This window comes from Podarcis tiliguerta, assembly GCF_965153285.1.
Source record: "Podarcis tiliguerta genome assembly, chromosome: 1".
Classification (NCBI taxonomy): Eukaryota; Metazoa; Chordata; class Lepidosauria; order Squamata; family Lacertidae; genus Podarcis; species Podarcis tiliguerta.
The window spans coordinates 51,656,162-51,677,278 of NC_139534.1; the positions used below are offsets into that span (position 1 = coordinate 51,656,162).

The 21,117-nt window shown below is 46.3% G+C and overlaps 1 protein-coding gene across 2 annotated transcripts; it reads left to right on the top strand.

The window, feature by feature from the left end:
* The first annotated feature begins 1,166 nt into the window (after positions 1 to 1,166).
* LOC310678160 (uncharacterized protein) lies at positions 1,167 to 18,907 on the top strand. Of its 2 annotated transcripts, none has more exons than XM_083441583.1 (3): positions 1,167 to 1,763; positions 14,246 to 14,406; positions 15,171 to 18,907. In XM_083441583.1, exons 1-3 carry the CDS (start codon positions 1,325 to 1,327, stop codon positions 15,480 to 15,482), a joined length of 912 nt encoding a protein of 303 aa, XP_083297709.1. In that variant the 5' UTR covers positions 1,167 to 1,324; the 3' UTR covers positions 15,483 to 18,907. The 2 variants fall into 2 exon arrangements, with proteins under 2 accessions (XP_083297709.1, XP_083297710.1); XM_083441584.1 differs by having other exon boundaries at positions 15,189 to 18,907.
* The last annotated feature ends 2,210 nt before the right edge of the window (positions 18,908 to 21,117 follow it).

Below are 21,117 nucleotides of genomic sequence, written 5' to 3' on the forward strand. Positions count from 1 at the left end.
ATTGGGGAGCCGGCTGCTTTATCTTGGGGGTGTCACTGAGCGTTTTCTAGAGGCAATGGAGAACACAAGTTTGTTATCTGCGTGTTCCTAATCTGCCACCAAATTAAGCAAAATACGTAAAAAGCTTTGCTCTGTGGTTGTGGAACCAGTTTAAATTGGTAGTTTTTTTGGGGGGGGGGGAAACAGAGCTCCTCATCAGAAGGAACAGGGCTGGTTTATGTGCAGAATTAGGGTCCCGTGAGACTGAGATTATTGTGTCTTTATCTTATAAAGGAACATTTGCTTTAGTACAGACCTCCCCAGGGGTACAAGGGCGCCCCTCGGTTTAGTTCTAGCAACCAGGACAACAGTTCTTGAGTATAATACTGTGGCCAAGTGTTAAAGAATTAGCCTCTGTCCTAAAAAGGCTTTGCAGAAGGCTGGGGGGGGGGGGGGCTACTGTAGCTTTGCAAATATAAGCCCAAAAGTTACTAGTCCTCAGCATGTATTGCCAACCAGTGGATGAGGGTTGGCCCCTATTTCCCAGTTGAACAGCTGAAAATCCAGCGTGATCTCCATGTTTCCCTATGAAAGGGGCCGCGATGGTTCTCAAGACCTTATCCTCTGGAAGCAGTCACCCCCATTTCTGTAAGCCTTGCAGTGGTGTCCAAACTTTTTTCAAAGAGGGCCAGATATGATGAAGTGAAGGGCCGTGAGGGCCGACCAAAGGGCCAACCAAAGTTGTTAACCTTTTTTAAGGATTGAAGTTGTTGGGCTTTTTTTAGGGTTAAAGTTGAGGGGTTGTTTTTTTTTAGGATTTTACCCGAGGACATAAACTGCCACAGAGGCCTGGTTAAACAGACTGGCGGGCCGGATTAGGCCCCCGAAACGGACTTTGGACATGCCTGAAGGGTTCTGCAGTAAGTGCACTGGGTGTGAGCGCTCCCTCTTCTAAAGAAGCCTACCCTTTTATTCAAGCTACTCCAGACCTGCCTTCCAAAGTGTGTTATTCATGACTTGGGCAGCAGCTCCTGATCCGCAGCGGTATGGACAAAAGGGCCGGGAGCCAATAGACAGGTGGGGAGGAGATTTCAAACAATTGCCTCGCGTGTCAGGCGAGATCGGAGGCGGGAGGGAAAGGAGGAGCGACCGAGGAGAAGAAGTGGCTCCAGAGGAGGGGGCGAGCAGGTGCGCGTGCAGGAGCGAAAGCCTTTCCAAGCCTCCGACCCCGCGCGAGAAGGAGCCTGGAGTCTTCCTTGGCGCTGAGAGGAGGAGATCTCGCCCTTGCGACGGCGTGCCGAAGGGGCTCGCCACTTTCCCCAAAGGCTCCTGGGGAGCGGGGACCATGATGCAGAAGGCCATGGAGAAATCTCAAAGCTTCCGCATAGATGCCCTCCTGGCTGAGGAGCCCCCGCGATCCGCGCAGAGTGCTTCCCCCGAAAGCTCGACGGGGAGCCCGGGCTCCTGCGCAAGGAACGAGACGCCCTCGCCGTGCGCGCCCTCCATGGTGGCCCCGTTGCCTCCTGCCGCCTTCATCCCCAAGCCCGGCTTATTGAACTTTCCCCCTCCGGGACTGGGCGGCCTGCCCGCCATGTACCCGCCCCCTCTCTACCCGATCTCGGCTCTGGCCGGCCAGCACCCTGCTTTCGCTTACAGCGCCGCCTTCCCCCACTTGCCTCAGCCGGGTCCGGAGCACTTCAAGGCGTCCGCCGTCGCCGGGGCCGTCCCGCTGGAGCACTGGATTCGTGCGGGGATCATGGCCCCTCGCTTTCCCGACTTCCACGGTGAGTAAGACCCCAACTGCGGAGCCTCCGGTAGCCTGGAGGACACCGTGCGCCCAGGGCGCATGGCGAAAGTCTCTCCAGGGCCACTGGTGGAGCCCAATAAGCTACGCCCGGGAAAAGAAACACATTCCGGTATATAGCGCGATCTTCCTTAACTAAGCGTTTCCTCTTGATTCATTTCTACTTCTGGAGGGGTCAGTTTCTGCTTCTCGGTTGGGCAGGTAGTAGGAGCGCGCGGAAAAGCTCATGGCATCTTGCGAAGACGTTATTTAAAAGCGAAAGAGGCTAAAAACGACACACACATCCATCAAAACAAAACTGTAGGTAAAGATTGCAGGGTGTGCAATGGCAATCACTGTCATTGTGGCTGTGGACAGTAATCACTGTCACAAAATGTGTTTCTCGCCGCTGGCTTACCAGGTGGTTAAAAGGATACGAGTCTGTCCTCGGCTCCTAGTCACGATGGCTGCGTGCTTCTGAATGACACTTTCTGGAAGGCGATTTCCTTCCCAGAAGCGTCTGGTGAAGTGTTGTGGGCACTTAGGGTGCGGAACGGCGGGACTTTGATCTGATCCTACAGGACTCGACGAATGGATCACAGCATCCCTACCTGTCCTCACGCGCTCCGTATCAAAACCGAGCTTCAGCCTCTACGATTTGAGGCATGAATTGCCCACAGTCGTGGATTCTATTTATAGTTTAGGCTATCTTATATAAAAAAAAGTAAGTTGGTTTTTCATGTAGTTTAGCAAAATTATTCATCGCACCTGTGGCGTGCACGCCTGGAGTACTTGTACCCTGGATTTGTTATTTGAACCCATAGTGCTCTCCCAATAACGTCCTGATAAGAACGGAATATTTATATCTCCCAATAACGTCCTGATAAGAACGGAATATTTATATCAACTTTTGGGATGTATTTTCCCCCGACCAATTTTACCTAGTGAAATGACAGGTATCTGTGTCCCCCTCCCCATAAAAAGTTATTAACAGATATTTTGAAACGCTTAACATCCTTCTTCATCGCAACCTAATCTAAATGACACATGTTAGCTCTTCCTAGCTTTAAAAAATGGTTATTGAAAAAAATACATTTGGAGACACATTTTAATGGTAAGAGCAATTCGACATTGGAGCCAATTGTCATGGAGTGGGGAAAACAGGGGCTTTTCCTTCGTGAAGTCTTCGAGCTGGGCGCTTCCGCCATCTGTTGGAGGTGCTCTAGGTTCCTGTTTTGAGCTGGCAGTTAGACTAGGTGACCCCCAAAGCCCCCATCAGCGTGACGTTCAGCCTGCTGTTATGTGCTCCTGTTGCTCAAAACCAAACCACACTGCATTCAGTGAGGCTGATTCCCAAGTAAGCCTTCGCAGATTTAATGCTTAGCTTTTTTCTACAATATCGTCCCACGACTTCTACATCCCTGTTAAGCAGAAGTGCCTAAGACATGAAAGTGATTCAAACTGTGTGTTCCAGGAATCTTGCTTTGGAGAGAAGTGAAGAAAAAAAGGGAATTGCAGTCAAGAAAAAAGGGAATAACAGTGCACTCCTCCTGCACATCCCTACTCGAAAGTAAACCCCATTAAAAATTCAACGAGGCTTCTTCCCCGGGGAATGTGTATAGGATTGCAGCCTAAGGCCAGAATTCTGGTCTCTCAAAAAAGGAGCATTGAGTCAGATTTTAGAATGGGCGGGTTAATGGCAGTCTTCAGAGGCTGTTAAAGATTAACCTGGAACCTCATGGTGAAGACAGGGTAAGCAATCTTACAAATAAAATGAAAGAATAAATTGGGAGGGGAACTCGGGTGTACTTAGAGTAGTTGTTGACATTACTTTAAAATACTATTAAAAACCTTAAAAACAAAGCAAACCACCTCATTAGCAATAACGCCTTGAACTGTCTCACGAGCTCACGGAGAGTCATTTGTTTCTGACACTTCTACAAATAGAAAAATAAGAATGTGAAGAAGAAGACTAGGCTAAAATCTTTTTTCCCCCTGACATCAAGCTTGATATGGGAAGGGAACGGCTTGTCCTGAGAAGCATTCAGTCGTACCTGTCGGAATGGGTAGTTGGAAGTGGTACAATCCAGAGGCAAGTTTGGGCATAACCATCCCATCTGATGCTTGAGAGAACTAGGCATATATTTCCGGCGACGTTACTGAGCCTGCCCCCCAACTACGTGTGTGTGTGTGTGTGTGTGTCGTTCTGGGACAGTGTTTAATTATGTGAGCCCTCGCTCTGTGTAATGTGGTAGTGCCCAGAGGAAGATTTACCACCCGCCTCTATTGTTGTGATAACTAGGTCTGACTGCTCCTGAATGAAAATAGCCAGCTGTCTTAAAGTGGTCGGTTGGAGAGGACGGAATGTTCTTTGCCTTCCGTAGGGGCCTTCTCTGGTCATCAGCGCATTTTGCGGTGCAGTCCTAGACGTGTCTAGGCAGTGGCAAGCCCCACTGAATTCAACAGAGCTTACTCCCCCATTGTAATATTTTGATCCTAAAGACTACGGTTAGGCAACTGGAAGTTGAACACCCCGCTTTTGGTATTTATTCCTGCTGATGGATGGAATGTGCTTTGCTTAAATCGCTTCAGACACCGCAGTCTATGACTTTGGGAGTGCTTCATACACCAGCACCTTTTTGCCTAGGAGACAGAGAGGGGAGCTATGAAGGAGCCAGGAATCGACTAGGGCAAGACTCCAGGCTTCCCCGCGGCAGGATTCACCTGTTCAGAGGCATTAGGCAACTGCCGTTGTGATATTTTATTGCACCCAAACTTGGCTCTAAGGCATAGTGACGGGGTGGGGGGGGGCAGAGCTGAGCTGAGCCAAGCCACCTCTGGAGCCCTGCTGTCCTGCCGGCAAGTTTTCCCACATCAATCACTCGACCCCGGGCAGGGGAAGTTGTAAAAGGTTTTGAACTTTAATCCGCCCAAGGTCTCCGGGTACTTAGGCTGGAGCTGGCGGAGGGCTGGCGCAGTTAATTTGTTACCAACGGCGGAGAAAAAAAGAATGTCTCTGTCTTGTCATCTAGAAGCAGGCGACGCAGACAAGCGAAGAAAGAAAGCGGCAGCATTTGCGTGTGTGTTATTTTGCGCTATTTCTTCATCTTCTAGGCTCTTTTTCTCGGAATGCAGCTTACAAGTGTAAGAGTTGGGGGGGGGGATAGCCATCACCACCCATCTAAATTGGGTGAAAGAGAGGTAGGGCGAAGAAGAGACATTCCATATTCCTTATCGGAAATTTTTAAGATGCCGATTGCAAAGCTACCCAGCTTCAATCTGACCACTGGCTTCTCTTTAAAAACCTAGGCGATTTTATAAGGCTTCCTAACTGGCTGAGAGGCTAAGTGTTCCATCATTCACAATTCAAAAAGTCTGCTATACAAAAGAAATCGAATCCTCGCAGTTTCAAAAAATTTAAGTTGCCCATCAGTAAGGGTGAGGGGGGGAGGCGTTGCCAGCGTCTGGTCGCCAAGAGCCAAATGAGAAAGCAATGGGGATTTCCATTGAAGAAAAACAGCAGCAGCGACTAAACACCTTGATAAACCTCGTTTAAACACTGAATCGGTTATCAACTGAAAAGCATTCCTTATTAATTGTGCAGTGGATTAATAAAACATCTTGACAGGTCCATCAATTAATACATTGGTCGATATTAACGTTACACTGTTTCACTTTCAGCGGCAGTATTTTAACTACATTTAATAGGGCGGTGCATTTAATTATGGTTTAAAATTCTGTGCTCGATCTCAACATAGAAAAAAACCCATGCCCCTAAAATTTGTCTTCAGATAGTAAGATAGATATGCCCCAAATATCAGTCTTCTATTCCTTAAAACTGGAGATCAAATGATCCAGTATCTCAACAAACCACTTTGATTTCCTGTTTCTCCCTCTTCCCCACCCCCCAATCTCATTCCTTTACATTTTCAATTATGATTTTCTGGAGTATTTTTATGGTGTCCTTTAAATTAAAACACACACATGAATACTCCAGATTCTTGTAGCAGGACAAGAAGGAAAGGTTGCAGTCAGTTGTCAGATGATAGGGTTTATGGCTGCAAGGGATGAGCGCATGCCACCTGAGCCCCCCAATGGAGCTGGGATGCCGAGAGGGGTAGCCTTATGCCGAGAAGGAGCCGGTGGTGCTGGTGGTTCTGCTCTCAGTTCTAACTCATTGTGTTTGTAGCTCGCTATGTCCCTGCCACGGACAGCAGACAGAAAGCAACGTTAACTGTGCAATCCTATGTGGGTTTACGTAAAATGTATGTCTCCTCGAGTTAAACGAGGATAACTTCCAGGTAGGGAGGTTGAGGGTCGTCCCCGTCCCGTCAGGCTGAAATCCTGTGCACGCTCCTCTGAGATTAAGCTCCACTGAAACACAGTGGGACTTACTTCTAACTCGGTATAAGAGAACCTGGCCACTAAACCTGCAGCTCAAATCTTTAATCTCTCAGAGGTCAATAGCCCTTGGTCGCCTGGACTGTGGGAGCTGACCGGGACGGAATTGTGGTGATGGTGACTGTCCTGCCTTCATGGTCTTGGATCCCCAGGTTAGCAGCGTGGCGCTTGCGATTACCCTCCTTCGGTCTACCAGCTCTTATTTGCAACGATTTAAATCACAGAGATGGTCCTGAGTTTACAAAACCAGGTTCATCACTCGGTTGGCAACACGGGCGTCTACGTGGCAACCAGGAGCATTGACTGGCGTCGCCTCAAACTCAGTGGTTTCCGCTTGAGGCAGTTCACACGTTCAGCTGTGACAGCGAGCGAAGTACCTGCAGTGCACGTGGGGGGGGGGGGGATGAAAAGGTGAACGGCTTCTTGCCCTTTTTCGGGGATTACTTTCATCTGCCTGGATATTTGGGTAGCGTCCCGGATCTCGCGCATGCCGCTTTGGACTACCTGGTCCTGCAAGATAACCAAAACTAACCAAAGCTAATGGCCAGGGCTCATCGGCCGATCTGTTCCCACTCTTTTCAAGCGGGAACGTGACGGGTGGTGGTGTTGGAGGGTCCCAGAGCTGGAGACCTGGAGGAAGAGGAAGAGGTGACAGCGTAGCTCCGCAGCTGCCCCTTCCGATCAGAGGAAATTGTTCCCGGAGCAATTGTCCTTCTTTCTGCTCCAGCGCGCAAGGACAAGCCTTGTTTCACGCCTTGTTCGCCGGTCAACGACGCGAGACGAGTGTCTGCGGCTTATTGCATTAAAGGAGGAAGACCCCGGCAGAAGACTGGTTAGGTAGCCAACCAGCCAACTACAAAGAGCCTTCCGGGCGAACGAACCGCCGAGATCTGGCAATGGCGCAGTTAGGCAACTTCGAGTCTAGAGCCTCCTTGCCAACCTGTAGCCTCCATCTCTGGTCATCCTTGCGCATATCTCCGCGCTTGCGAGTCTAGTTCGCAAGCGCAGAGATAACTCAACAAGGGAAAGCGAAGAAAGAGCTTTGACAGGGAGATCTAGCGATGCGATTGCCATGCACGTGTGACTGGGCCATTTGACAACTCGGTCATGTAATGGACAACCACAACTTTCCGGGATGATCGCTCGATCAACTGAAAGTCGGGGGACTAAGCGGACCGCGGCATCCGCGCGGGTTATCTTCTGCCTCAGAGAGGATGGTCAAAGCCTCAGTCTTGGCCCGGTTCTTACTGCCCCCAATGATGTAGCTATGAGTTGGGAGATGCTCCTCATCACCTGGAAACAAACAGGAAGACATTCCGACTCTCTGCCCTTTGAATGCCTATGATAATATCCTACTAATTCATATTCGGAGTACATCTAGCGAAATCAACGGACGTTAGGTTAGTTACTTAGAACTACAGTTGGGTATTACCCGCGGAAAGGAGACTCCATTTATTCTGCACTTGTGGGAGCATATTCATTCATACGCGCAAGCCACTATTTTAAAGCTGCACTTAGGGAGCAAGGTGCGTGTGTGTGAAAACGCCATCAGTGTGAGCAGTAAAGGCATCGCTACACAGGCATCACTAAGGTTCTCGTGAACTCCATGATATTTGCCGCTCCTGGATAAAGGCGCTTAGGAAGGCCACCCTGTACACGTTTGCTCAGAAGTAAGTCCCACACTCAGTCTGTGATGGGTCTGTCTCAAGAGCTGTACGACATCGGGGAAAAGATTGGAAAACAGGCATCACCCTGCCCCAATACTGTACACTGTACTTAAAATCTACCATCAATGAAGGGAGAGTCCACAACCTTCTAAGGGAGACCGTTCCACTGTCAAACAACTCTTACTGTCAGAAAGTTCTTTCTGGTATTTAGTCAGACTCTGAACACTCCAAGGACATTTAAAGTCCCTCTGAACTCACTATGCCTCTTTCTTTCTTTCTAGACCTTTTGTTCATCCGTGTCGGGTCATCATACCGCAGCTCCAGCAGATGTGCGCCATTAAAAAAAAAGTCTCATTTTTATTTTACTTAAATGAACAACAAATACAAAAAAGCAATATCCAGCAGCTTAACTGAGCTACGTGCCTTTCAGCCGCAGATCCACGTGTGCGCGGATTCCCCCTTTCTCCCCAGTTAGGATTAGCTCTGTCTCTGCCGCTGTGCTGGCTCTAACCCAAACAGCGTCTCTTCCTCAAACACGAAGGGAAAAAAGAGAAAAGAAAGAAAATGTGGGTGGTTTTGAACAGGCTGTGCATTTGAAGAGGCTGTGCATTAGGGGCTTCCGTCCATTAAGGTTGAATCAATCGCTCCCTTGATTTAATATGTTCATTAATTGTGATTTTAAATAGGGAAGTTTACTCCCATCCTAAACTGCGTCATCTGCGTAGCTACGGGCATCCTTGTCAACAATCAACCTTGGGAGACTAGCAAATCAGTTAGCTGATGGATTCCTGCCGCCCCAGCCAAAACCTGCGTATTAATTATTTCATTATAAACGCCGCAACCGGTGCGGTTTTAAAGCTGCTCTGGGTCGCTTGTGTTGCTGAATGGTCTTCCGGGCTACCTTGTCATTCGGATTTGTTTGCCTGGACCTAGCCTCAAGGAATTGTTATCCAAGGCTTTTCAGTGAAATTCCCGACCCCCTCCATATCTCCTGAAATCCGATTTGGGGGGCGGACGAAAGGAGGCGAAGCAGGTTTGTCTCAAGAGCGCCAAATCAACGTCAGTTGTGCAACCTGGACTTGCCAGCCTGTGGCTGCGTGCACGCGAGACCTTTAAAGCACATTCGAAGCGCATTTCTCTCTCTTGGAAGTGGGCCCTGGTTCGGTTGAATCAATGGGACTTACTCTCCAATAAATGTGCATTGGATGGATCGCGTTGCTCGTCAGGAGAGGAGGCTTTCTTGGCTAAGAAAGTGACCCCGTCAAGGTCCCCCTTGGGCAGATTCTTGAAGCGTGGCTCCCTCCCTCCTCACCCGCACAAACAGGAAAGGAGGAAGCGCAGGAGGTTTGTCCTCAAGGCGCTTTGCTGTGCTTTCGTGGTTTTCCAGCGCGGAAGGATCGGGAGCGAATCACACGCAGTTTTCAGAAGTGTTTGACTGGCAAGGAGATGGGGGTGGGGATGACGACGACACGACGTCCGTAAACTGTGAGCATATCATCACACTGTTGTTGTCTCTGAAGTGCCCAAAGGAGAAGATATGCAAGGACTATGAACCGTGTGCAAATCCATAGCGCAATCCCACGTTGCGTTTCTAACACCTCTATTTCTCTCTCTATCTCTCTACACACACAGTTTTCGTGTTGGATTGATATACCGGTAGTTATACGTATTTAATTACTTACTTACTTACTTACTTACTTATTTCTGTATTGTTTTGCTCAGCCTCTTAGGCAGCTAGCAGCAGGGGAAACTGTGAGCATGCATGTATCCATAGGCCTCTCCTGAAAATATGCACCCCAAATTTCCAGTTTCAAAGCAAACAAGACCTAGATCCGCATCTAAGGCACGCGCCATCCCCAACTCGGGATACGTTCCGTGGAGAGAGCAGCAGTGAAGCCCGATTGGCTCCTATGAATTACAACTTGGTAAAGCGAAGCCCGTGCCTGACAGTCTCATTCGGTTTGGCTGCACTGTGCCGAATGTTGTGGGTTGTTCTGTCATCAAGTCCTCGCCCCTGTTCTGATCTTCCAAGATAATCCAATTCAGGGAATATGAGTGTTTCATTGCCCAGTACCATTTCTCCGCAACATATCTGCTGCTGGGCTCTTCGACTCTGATATGTTAACGCCACATGCCTCCCTGGATTATCCTCTCTAGGTCACCCATTTGATAACTGGGGGATGCTCTCTTCCAGTCCTCTGAAGGTGAGCCTTTCATCGATAAAACATACCGGGAAAATAAAAACGAAACAGCAAATGCGCAAAACCATGAAACAGCGATGGCATCGCAGGCAGCCCGAGCTCCTCTTTTCCACAGGGACAGGGCAGCCTCCAGAAGATCGCGCGTCCAGGTGGCATATTTGGCATCCTGTTGGCACATCCAGTCAGGCCATTCAGTCATTATTATGCCAAGGTGTGTCCTGCCCTGCGCGGTTACTGTAAAACTTGTAGACAGCAGACAAGCAGAGGTACTTCGGGAAAACGTACACTTTAAACATGTTGTTGTTTGTTTAAATTTGCATGCCTGCCTACATGCGTAGGTCTCAGGGAGGTTCACAACATAAAATTACAACTTTCCAGGAGAAATTTTAGCACGTTACTAATATCAGTTGTCCCCCTTTAAAGCCTTTGTTTATGCTCGTTCTTGCTGTGTTTAAAATACTTTTGGTTTGTACACCTGAAAAATAAAAGAGAAACAAAGATGCCTAAATGATCGAGATGATTATTAAAAGTGAAGATGTATGGTGGGGTGAAGTTTAATATTTTAATAACGAAGAACTCCAATAAAAATAGCATATTGCAAGCAGGTGTGTTGTTGTTTTTAATATGGAGGGGTTTCTCTTTCCTTCCACAGACAAAGGGCCAATAGTAAGTATGCATTAACAGTTTGCGTTAAGCATAAGGTGCTGATTTGCTACATTTCCAGCCCCTGAGTTAATGGGCAGTGGCAAATGAAAAAGGGAAAAAGCAGGAGAATATTTTGATCTTAGTAGTAATTCACATTTGTTTGAACAGAACACTGGGGCATCTTTGACATCCTGGCTCCATGTGAAAAGATGTGAGTCTTGCTGTGGTGTTTTTGTTAACCTCTCTCTCCCCCCCCCCCATCTGAGGCTGAAAATCTAAATAGCACCTCAACCCCTTGGTATCAAAAAATAAAATTAAAAAATAATCTGAAAGTTCATTTTGAAGTGTCTCTTACCGAGTTCAGTAATACTTATTCTCTAGTAAGTGTATTCAGGATCACAGCCTAAGTCACAGATATGAGAAAACTGAGAGTGAAACGGGACATTCCAATGAATTTTGAATATTCATGAATATTCATTTCCACTTTATCATTATCTGAGGCACATTTGTTTTTGTTTTTTCCTTATGCTTGATAGTGCTCCTTTCGAACTGCCTTGCAAGGGTCTGTTCACATTGCCTTAATGTTTCTGTGCTGCTCTCCAACATGAAAAATGAATAAAGAGAAAGAAAGCTGGACAGTTCTCCAGTCTGCAGAACACCTAGGAAGTGTATTTAATTTCATACGAATGCTCAAAATATGAACAAGAGGAAATAAAACATGACATCCTGGTGAAACATGACTTCCCACTGCTGCCACCCACTTACACACACACACCTACTCCTCTTCCTGGAAGTCATCTGCATCCATGGAAGACACCCCCTGCCCTCATTTGCATCTGTACATCTAGATTGTTGGCATATTTTATTTTTTTCAGACAACAGTTGCCCTTGTAGGTTCTCACTCTGACTTGTGATCCCACCTTCCCTTTGCACGGTGACATTCAAATAGGCATCTTCAAATGCGAACATGTTTTTCCGCATTTTGTTTCAGCTTAAATTTGTACATAATGTACAAATGCTTCAGTCCAAGTTAATTAAGATGCAAGTTATACTGCAAGCAATGGGTTTCAATGGACCTACAACTCAACTCCTAGGGTGAGGTGCGTCTAAGCCTACTGAAATAAATGGTTTTTGCAAGATCATAAATAGGGCTGGCTGTTAATCATGACTAACTTTAGCCAGATTAGGGTCATCATCCTTAAATTATCTACAATATCTATATCTATATTTGTCAATTGGTCAATCTGAAAACTGAAATGTTGTACTCTGTTGAAATACTTTATTTTACATGGAGGCATTCATTTAACTCAGCTTCTGCAAATTAAGCACCACCTTGTTGACAACTGGGCTTGGATATATGTTTCAGAGTATGGGGAAGGGCTATAGCTCAGCAGTAGAGAAACTGCTTTGCATGCAGAAGATTCCAGGTTCAGTTCCCAGTATCTCCAGATAGGACTGGGAATTTACTCTGTTTGAAACTCTGGCAAGCTATTGCCAGTTAGTGTGGACTTAGCTTTATTGGACCACTGGTCCCATGCAGTATCAGGCAACTTCCTATGTTGCTGTGACAGGGATAGCCAATGTGGTGGCCCTCCAAATGTTTTGGACTACAAATTCCATCATCCCCAGCCAGCATCACCAATGGTCAAGGATGATGGGATTTGTAGTCCATGGGAGGGCAGTGCACTGTCTTTTCCTGCACGATGGGGAGCCTTTTTAGGGGTGTGAGAGTTTCCCTTTAGGAACTCACCTCTTTCGTTTCCAATGTGTGCCGTGATCAAAGCAACTTGCATGTTTGTATAGAATTCCCACAATGTTTTCCGGGCATTCTGTACCTGTCTGTCCTTGCCCACTTCCACCACTGAAAGTCTGTTCTCTATTTAGTGAAGGGCAGTAAAAGCTAATCCTGGTGGAAGCCCATAAAGTTGATGATAATTAGGGGCATCAGCAGCACCCTTCCTGTTCTGCCTGTGTGGGGCAAATGCTCTCCCTCAAAGCTTCTTTTGTTCAGTTTCCCCCCTCCTTCCTCTATTCAGCAGGCTGCTCTGATAAAGGTTCATTAGTGAGATAGGCGCTCTAAGGCCTCTGTGGAGTCAGGCTGCCTTTATCACCACCTTAGGACAGCTGGAGGTAATTAAATACACCTTAGGCTAATAAAGGAGGTTTAATTTCACCAACGGAATTGATTGTGATTGTTAAAATGAGCACTGATAACGTATCAAGCAGGTTAATATCAGTGAGGCAATAAAATCATTACTTGAAGGGAAGGCAGTGGGCTCTATGCGTCTAGCTTATGTCTCCTCACAGCGTCTGCTGGGCCTCATATACAGCACCAAATGCCACTGCTGGTTAGGGAATACTACCACAGGTGTTATTTCCTTATTGGATCTATGTATGTTTCCAGTGGAATTAATTAGAGGTGTGGTATCTAGGAACAAGTCAAAATAAGATCTATTTATTTTATTTTCAGAGACTTCTATTCCCTGCAAAAAATCACCAGTCTTTTGGTGATTTTTGGAGGACTGTCTTTGAACAGGGATGAAAGTTTTTGCCTAGAGTGAGGGCAATGGTTTCTGTTCTCACTCTGAACTGGCTTTGCTATGACATAAAGTAGCCAAATTGGATTAGTAACATGAAGGTTATCAAGATGATCGACACTCTGACCAGAACACCACACACCGGATCTCACTTCTTTGGGCAGAAAGAAGTGTCTTGCTCTGCAGAAGAAAGGTGCTCCCATAAGCACCTTTAAGCAAAGCTCCCCACCCCCACCCCAGTGAGGAGAGCATTGTCTGCCACTGGGCAAGGGAAGGAGTGTGATGCTCTGGTGCTTGGTGCGCAGTTGCACCCTGAGGCTGGTGTGAAGAATGGAGCTGAGGGACTTTTTTTAAAATTTATTTTTTATTCAAAGTTATAACAAGACATATCGAAAAACATATCCTTATCCCCCCCCCCCATTTTCCCTCCCGCTCCCACAGAACCCACCCCCACCCCACCCCCCGACTTCCCTCAGTTCCAGTCTTTGGTTTCTCCAATAATGTTGTTTTTTGCATGTTACAAGGTTGTATAGATCCTCAAACTGTTTAGCTGATTATTATCAGTAAAAAAATTGTGAATGTTTATTCAAAACCTGCCAAGGAGTCCAGTTCGCTTTGTTGGAGCTGAGGGACTATTTAAGACTTTCTGCCCTCACTCTTCATTTTTGGTCCCCACCCAGTCCACTGGCTGTTTTGGGGATGAGTAGGAATTTCTTTCTTGTCCATACAATGGTCCATAAGTAGGGTTTTTTTTTAACCTGCTCCATAAACATGCTGCTTAGTTTGTTTCTGTTGGCAATGAATTTTTTTTTTTTAAGTGTATTGTGTTCCCTTCTTTCTCTAGCTAAGGATACAGCCCAGACCTCCACCTCCTTTTTCTCCTCTTTCCTCTTCCTTCTTCTTCCATAATAACAATCTGATTTATTACCCATCCAGCAATTTTAAACCAGTTTAAAACAAATTGCACTTACTATGCAGCTGCCCCCTGTAACATCCTTCTAGTTATTCTTCCTGACTCTCTTTCCCTTCCAGTTGCCCCACAGTCTGGCCTGATGGGCAAGTGCCGCCGACCCCGAACAGCATTTACCAGCCAGCAACTCCTTGAACTTGAGAACCAGTTCAAGATCAACAAGTACTTATCAAGGCCCAAGCGCTTTGAGGTGGCCACGTCTCTGATGCTGACTGAAACGCAGGTACATCACAGAGGGGGAGAGGGTGCATGGCCTTCGCAACAGTCAAGGGAACTCTTCTCTTCCCCCAGTACTTTCCCATACAGATCTTTGCACCAATTACCACACAGAAATGAAAGCTACAAAAGGACTTCTTTGGTATATCATGCAATAGATAGACCAAACCTCTGGGCTCTATAAACAATGTCAACTGTGAGCACACTAGGTTAATTGATATATTTAGGTGTATATCACACACATTTTGTACTACGTAGTGCATAAACACTGGAAGGGCAAGGCCTGTAGCTTTACAAATTTCCAGATGAAAACTGCAGGAAATTGTGGCAAATGTTGATGGGCTACACAAATGTACAGAAAGGAAGTAGCTCCTGTGCAGTGCAGCAAAAATAGGTAGCTTGTTATCAGAAAAAGAGGAGGTGATCAGTCATAGGTTATGGTATGGGAGTAAATCTGGTTCAGGTGAAACTAAGGTATGGTTCCACATATGGAGAACAGTAGAAGGCACAGTGACAGACAATGGGAATATCTAGAGCAGCCTTCATCCACTTGATGCTCTCCAGGTGTTTTGGGGCTGCAATCCCATACTCCCTGACCATGCTGGCTGGAGCTGATGGAAGTTGCAGTCCAAAACATCTGGAGGGCAAGCAGGTTGAGAAAAAGGCTGATCTGGGGTCTTAAGGTTAGGACAGAAGGATGGAAATGCCAGAGTGTTGGAAGAAATCTCCCAACAGAGTACCTGTCACTGTCTGTCTGTCCATCTCACGCAGGTGAAAATCTGGTTTCAGAACCGCAGGATGAAGTGGAAACGCAGCCGGAAGGCCAAAGAGCAGGTGTCACAAGCTGAGGCTGAGAAACAGAGGGGCGTGAGCAAGGCCTCCGAGAAACTGCTGTCTGGAGAAGGGCAAGGGCAGGAGGAGGAAGAGGAGAGCGGTGGCGATGAATGCAGCAGCCACAGTGCTGGCACACAGTTCCTGTGCCACAGTGCTGACACCTTCAGCTACAGCCCAGATTCCTCATGCTCAGAGGAGGAAGAGGAGGTTCGAAGCCCTACTCACAGGGAGATGAACTTGTTGCTATGAGTGGACCATAAGCCCAACAAGCAGGGCGGGGGTGGTGGTCATCCAGCAACCAACTCTAGATCACTGAAAAAGGATTGGTGCCCTCCTTTCGCTCATAGACTAAAAAGACTCTGCCTGGGCTGGTGCCCTGGTGAAACTGTGCCACTTAACTTATGTGTGTTTGGAATATATTTATCTTGTAATTGTTCTATTAGTGTATTTGGAGCAGGGAGGGGAAGCACGCGCCTTGGGATTCTCCTCATGATGGTATAAAGGCATTTACTTCAGCATACTAGCAAGCTGCAATTTGCTTTGCTGTGGTTTCAAGGCATTTTTCTCCCCATCCATGTATTCTGACAAAACCCTTCATGACAGAACCTTTCCACCCTGCAATTTAATTGCTTCAGCCCTCACTAATGATGAAGAGAGGGGGATCTAGATATTGTCTCCACAATGTTGGCTGGTGAGGAAAAGAGGAAATCTCAGCCTCCTGGGTAGAATCCCTCTCATTGGAGAAATAATAAAAAAAAGAACACATGTAGTTGGAGGTAATGAAAAACTGGTCCAGAACCTGACACATTCACAAATAGTTGAAATGGATGGTTTGGGGGAGGTACTTAGGAGCCATTTGCAACATGCTGAGGTTAGAGATACTTCATGGAAGATGGATTGCAATAGTAACCCAGGTAGTAGGAATTATAAGCCCCTTTTATGGCCATTAGGGGGTTATAAACTGTACATTCTGGTGCTCATATGATGATGCCAGGAAGATAAGCATGCATACGATCAGGCTGCAAGTAGGAAGCAGATTAGGTTACTTAATACGCTGACTTTCCATGTGTGTGGTCTTCCAGGGAATGAGTTATCAATAGCAACTCTACAGGTATTGCTGTGCTTTCACTCAGATATTGTATTGCTTATGCCAGGAGTAGCCAACACGATGCTCTCCAGATGCTCTTGGTCTACAGCTCCAGGTGGTCCTAAGCAGCAGGGCCAGTCATGAAGAATGATGGAAGTTCTGGGAATGTTCAGGGTGGCAGGAGAAGATATATTGATTATTAATACCCTTCCTAACTTGCGCTAGCAAGTTCCTTTACTTAGCAGAGTGCATTCACCTTTACACAGCAGAAAACTAGTTGCAAATTCGTGTGAGTTTCTTAAGACAATATGAAATTCAATCTGGATTGCCCACATTGCAATGTGTTCTATTATTTTCCTGGTAAGACCCCTTGAATCCCTCCTAAAAGAATAAAGACACCACAGTCTTATTCATAAACAATAAAAAGAAAGTTTACTCACAATCAGGCAGAGCACAGTGTGATCCCTGAAGGCAGGCTTAAGGCTTAAAGTGACAAGCATATACAAAGAGGTTTACCCCACATGTGGGTTGACCCAATGACTGCAGTGAGCAGTCTGGGAAGTTTGCAGGACAAAAGGAAGATGGAAAAGAGGGGGGGGCAGCGAGGCAGCATGCCTTGTCCTTTTACCAGGTCTGGAAAGCTCACGCTCACCCCCAGTCACATGCAAGGAATGTCCTCCAGGCCAGGAGGAACAGGAAGTTTTGACTGGCTGGACCAAATATTCCCTTGCATGTCCACTCTAGGAAAACAAGGAATGTTGTACTTGACTGCTCTCAGTGCATTATATCCCACAAAGTTGTGGTCCTATAATATCTCAAAGGCACTATGTTGGGTACTCCTGCTCTACAAAGTAAGAGGACACATGTAATACTATATGGACAGGGCAAAGTATGTTTGCACTCCAAGGCCCCATGCCCTCACACAAAAGGTGAGGAACTCAGTGGTTGCATGTAGAAATCTGACATAGAGGAAGGAACAGCTGTGGGCAAACAATGTTTCATTCTTTCCCCCCTATAGCAATATTAATAATTCAGTCATATCTTCTCCACATTTAATGTTTATTAGTTCCTCACAATGATACTTAAAATATAAGTGCAAAAATAAAAGACACCGCCCCTCAAGAAAGAGCCAGTGGGGAGACTTGAAACTTTTTTACCTTGGGCAAATCAAAATTAAGTGTGTGTGTGTTTGTACACACATCCATCCTGATATCACATGCAAGTCAAATATTATTTTTGCTCTGTACCTCCTTTTCTGACGAGGGACTGTGTGTGGTCTAGAAGCCTTCAGAATAACAAAAGATGGTTCAGTAAGAGATGTAATTGTTACCTGTTTCATGCTGTTGAGCCACAAACCTCAGAAACCTCAATGTTCATTAGTCATCCAACCACAAACATTCATCAGCTGGTACTTCACCTGTTCCACAAATAAAGACTTCCTTCTTCACAAGCATCCTGCTACACACTTGGCAACATGTATCACCAGAAGTCAACTGTTCAACTACCCATCTAGCCTAGGCTTCATGCAATCTCTATTCCCAGATTTCCAGAGTTCTGTATTCACAGTTTCTGAGCTCCAAGTTGGAGTATTCAAGTGGACCTGATCCCAGCTGAAAGCAGGGTTTAAAGCCGGCATCAATCAGCTGATCCGTGGTGACTTCAGGCTCTGCTGGGTTTGACTGTGCTTCAGAACATCAGGCGCTCCAATGTGTAGCTAGTCCAAGTGGGCCTTAAAGTCATCATCAATACTTGAAGACGCACTTGCATTGGCTGGTATCCTGCTGGAAACTCAGTGCAGCTTGAGTTCAAACCTGAGGTTGGTGGGGCAGAGGTTGGTGTCTCCGCTGCTAATGGGGCTGGGATTCTTGAAAAGATTGGTGGACAGGGCGGGCCTCCAGCCAATACAGCAAGGCACATCTTAAGGGCCAAAGTACACATAACCCGCAGGAATGCAATCAACATTTTTTGCATCCCCCCCCAATATAGATATCAGGCAAAGGAGAACAGACCAGCATCAGAACTGCAAGAAATCGGAAGGGAGAATTAAACCATTTTCTCCTGTGCCAATGGCAGCCTTCCCTCCCAAAGGAAATAGCTGTGAATGCCACACAATTAATATCACAGTTTGGCCCTGAGGTCTTGAGCACAGACCACTATGGCTGGAGGAATCTTGAGATGTACATTTCATACGGAAGGAGGCTATTGCTGCCTCCTTTCAGAAACACTGCAAAATTGCAGCTTATGCAGCTTGAGTGAGGAGATTTCCAAAGAGTTAAAGTGATCTCAATAAGCTGGAGACCTAGCACTGAAGCATTCAAAATAAGAACACAAGAGGAGCCCGCTGGATCAGGCCAATGGCTCATCTAGTCCAGCATCCTGTTCTCATAGTGGCCACCCAGATGCCTGTGGGAAAACAACAAGCAGGATTAGAGCACAAGAGGACTCTACCTTCCTGTGGTATAGAGTATACCACAGTATGGAATACAAATTGCTACTGCTTCTAAGATGAGGGGTTTTATTTCAGTTAAAAGCCATGTCTCTCCTTCAGTAATATGTAGCACAACTTGCATTGTGTCCTCACACTATTTTGTTGAACATTACATTTGCCAGCAGCAGCAGCTAATGACATTGGTTTGGTGAGTAGTGTAATGACATCAGAACCTGGGATGTACTGTACTACATCTTAGGAGAGGGGAAGAACTTTCCTAACTATTGCCTTCAGCTTCCTAGGAAGGCCTGCCTCAAAGGTAGCGCCATAAAATGAACTAGTTAGTACAGCTCCTTACAAACAGATAAGAGGTACAGAGCAACAGTGACACACAGCGGCTGAAGTGAAGAAATGCAGCCCTGGTCGTTTTACACCAGGCTTCCACAACCTCGGCCCTCCAGATGTTTTGAGACTACAATTCCCATCTTCCCTGACCACTGGTCCTGCTAGCTAGGGATCATGGGAGTTGTAGGCCAAAAAACATCTGGAGGGCCGAGGTTGAGGAAGCTTGTTTTACACCAAAGGGCTATTCTGGATTATCCATTTATTGAGCTTTCATCTGGATTTGCTTTCTTCCGAAAAAGCTTGCGTGGAAGGTAGACTATGTCTGGTCTTTATCAAGCCTTCATACTGATCTGTTTGCAGGGTGGTTATATGCAGGGATGCCAACAGAATTTTTTTGCTGCATTCCCCTGCAATTTATTGAGAAGAACTGCTGCTAATGTAAATCTATTAATGAGGGGCAGTTTTATGTTAGGTTTAAATTACTGACTTCCCTGAAGCGATCTTCTTACTTTCAGGATGCCACCGCCACCACTTTTCATGCAGATGAGATTCTTCCAATTACGCCCAATGCCTTGCCCCTGTCATCCAGGCATGGATATTCAAGATAGATAGAAATAATAAGGAACATGTTCCTTCAGCATCCTGCATTCAGGTAAGCTTTGTGTTCCCCCAACTGGCATAACTGAGATTCCACTTGTCCTCTCCTGCAAACCCTGTGTCTCTAGAACTGTGCTTAAAACAGCCAGGTAGCAAATAATGGCTCTCTCAGGCACATGAGCACCCATGAATTCTGACAGAAGAGCCAAGCCCTATCACATCCTCAGAACTGACCTCATAATCTGACACCAGAGCTTCAAAGTAGCAAAGGTCACAGGTTAAGTGGAAGCACATGGAGAAGGTGGCACGAGGCAGAGAAAAAGATGGAAGAAGTGTGTGTTATCAGGATGTCACATGCTGAAACATTCCCCCTGATGGGCCATGACAGGTTTAATTTCCAGAGTACACCCATTAAAGTGATGGATGGTGGCATTCAGCTCATGCAGAGTTTGTTTGTGGCTCCCTGCCGCTGCACAAAGCATGTTATTTAGTGGCTCTTATTTATGAGATTGTTTCTGCTGCATCTGGGCACCTGTCCAGTTTGGGGGGAGAGGTGGTATTGAAGAGAGAGGGGAAAGGGTTGATTTATGGTCATTTAGCTGCATGACTCAGAATGTAAACAGACATACCCCATTAAAGACACATTTTTACCCTTCTCCCCGTATCTCAGAACCAATGCAGTTTTACAACACCAAGGGCACTGGCAAGGATGTTTCTAGATCCCATGGATCTCTCTCTAGGATGGGAATCTGGACACTGTTGCCTGTGCATTTGCCATCAGAACAAACCTCTTTTCAGGAACAGATCTGGGATATGTTCTACCATAATACTGTTCCCAAGAGTACCTTTGGGAGAGAAGATGCTGGATACTATAATAAAAATAATTTTTTTTATATACTCCGCCCTTCCCGGTTCAGAAAACCGGGCTCAGGGGAGCTAACAACAAATTTCAAACACTTAATTGTAAAAGCAGCATAAACTACAGTATAAAAACACGAATAACAATAAAATTCAAAATTCAAAAATCAATTTGGGGGAAATCCACCTAATAAGCATTAGATAGTCACAAGGGCTAGCTGGCTGAATTAGTCCCACTTGGGCCAGCGAGGAGGCCAGGGGAGAATTAGCTGTGTGGTCTCAGAGCAGGTAATCTTCATAAAAGGGGAGGGGGAGGGAAGAGAAGGGAAATAAAAAATCAGGCTGAATTCAAATTAAAGGCCAGGTGGAATAGCTCTGTCTTACAGGCCTGATGGAAGGAGGTTAAATCCTCAAGGGCCCTAGTCTCATGCAACAGAGCATTCCACCAGGTCAGAGCCATCAGTGAAAAGGCCCTGGTGGAGGATAGTCTGACTTCCTTAGGGCCCGTAACCTCTAAATTATGGTTATTCATGGACCTTAAGGTCCTCTGTGGGGCATGCCAGGAGAGG

Bases quoted from the DNA above. Each gene is read 5' to 3' on its own strand.
- LOC310678160 (XM_083441583.1), top strand. From the start codon at position 1,325: ATGATGCAGAAGGCCATGGAGAAATCTCAAAGCTTCCGCATAGATGCC. The intron at 1,764-14,245 runs GTGAGTAAGACC...TTTCCCTTCCAG, and splicing joins TCGCTTTCCCGACTTCCACG to TTGCCCCACAGTCTGGCCTG. The intron at 14,407-15,170 runs GTACATCACAGA...CATCTCACGCAG, and splicing joins TGATGCTGACTGAAACGCAG to GTGAAAATCTGGTTTCAGAA.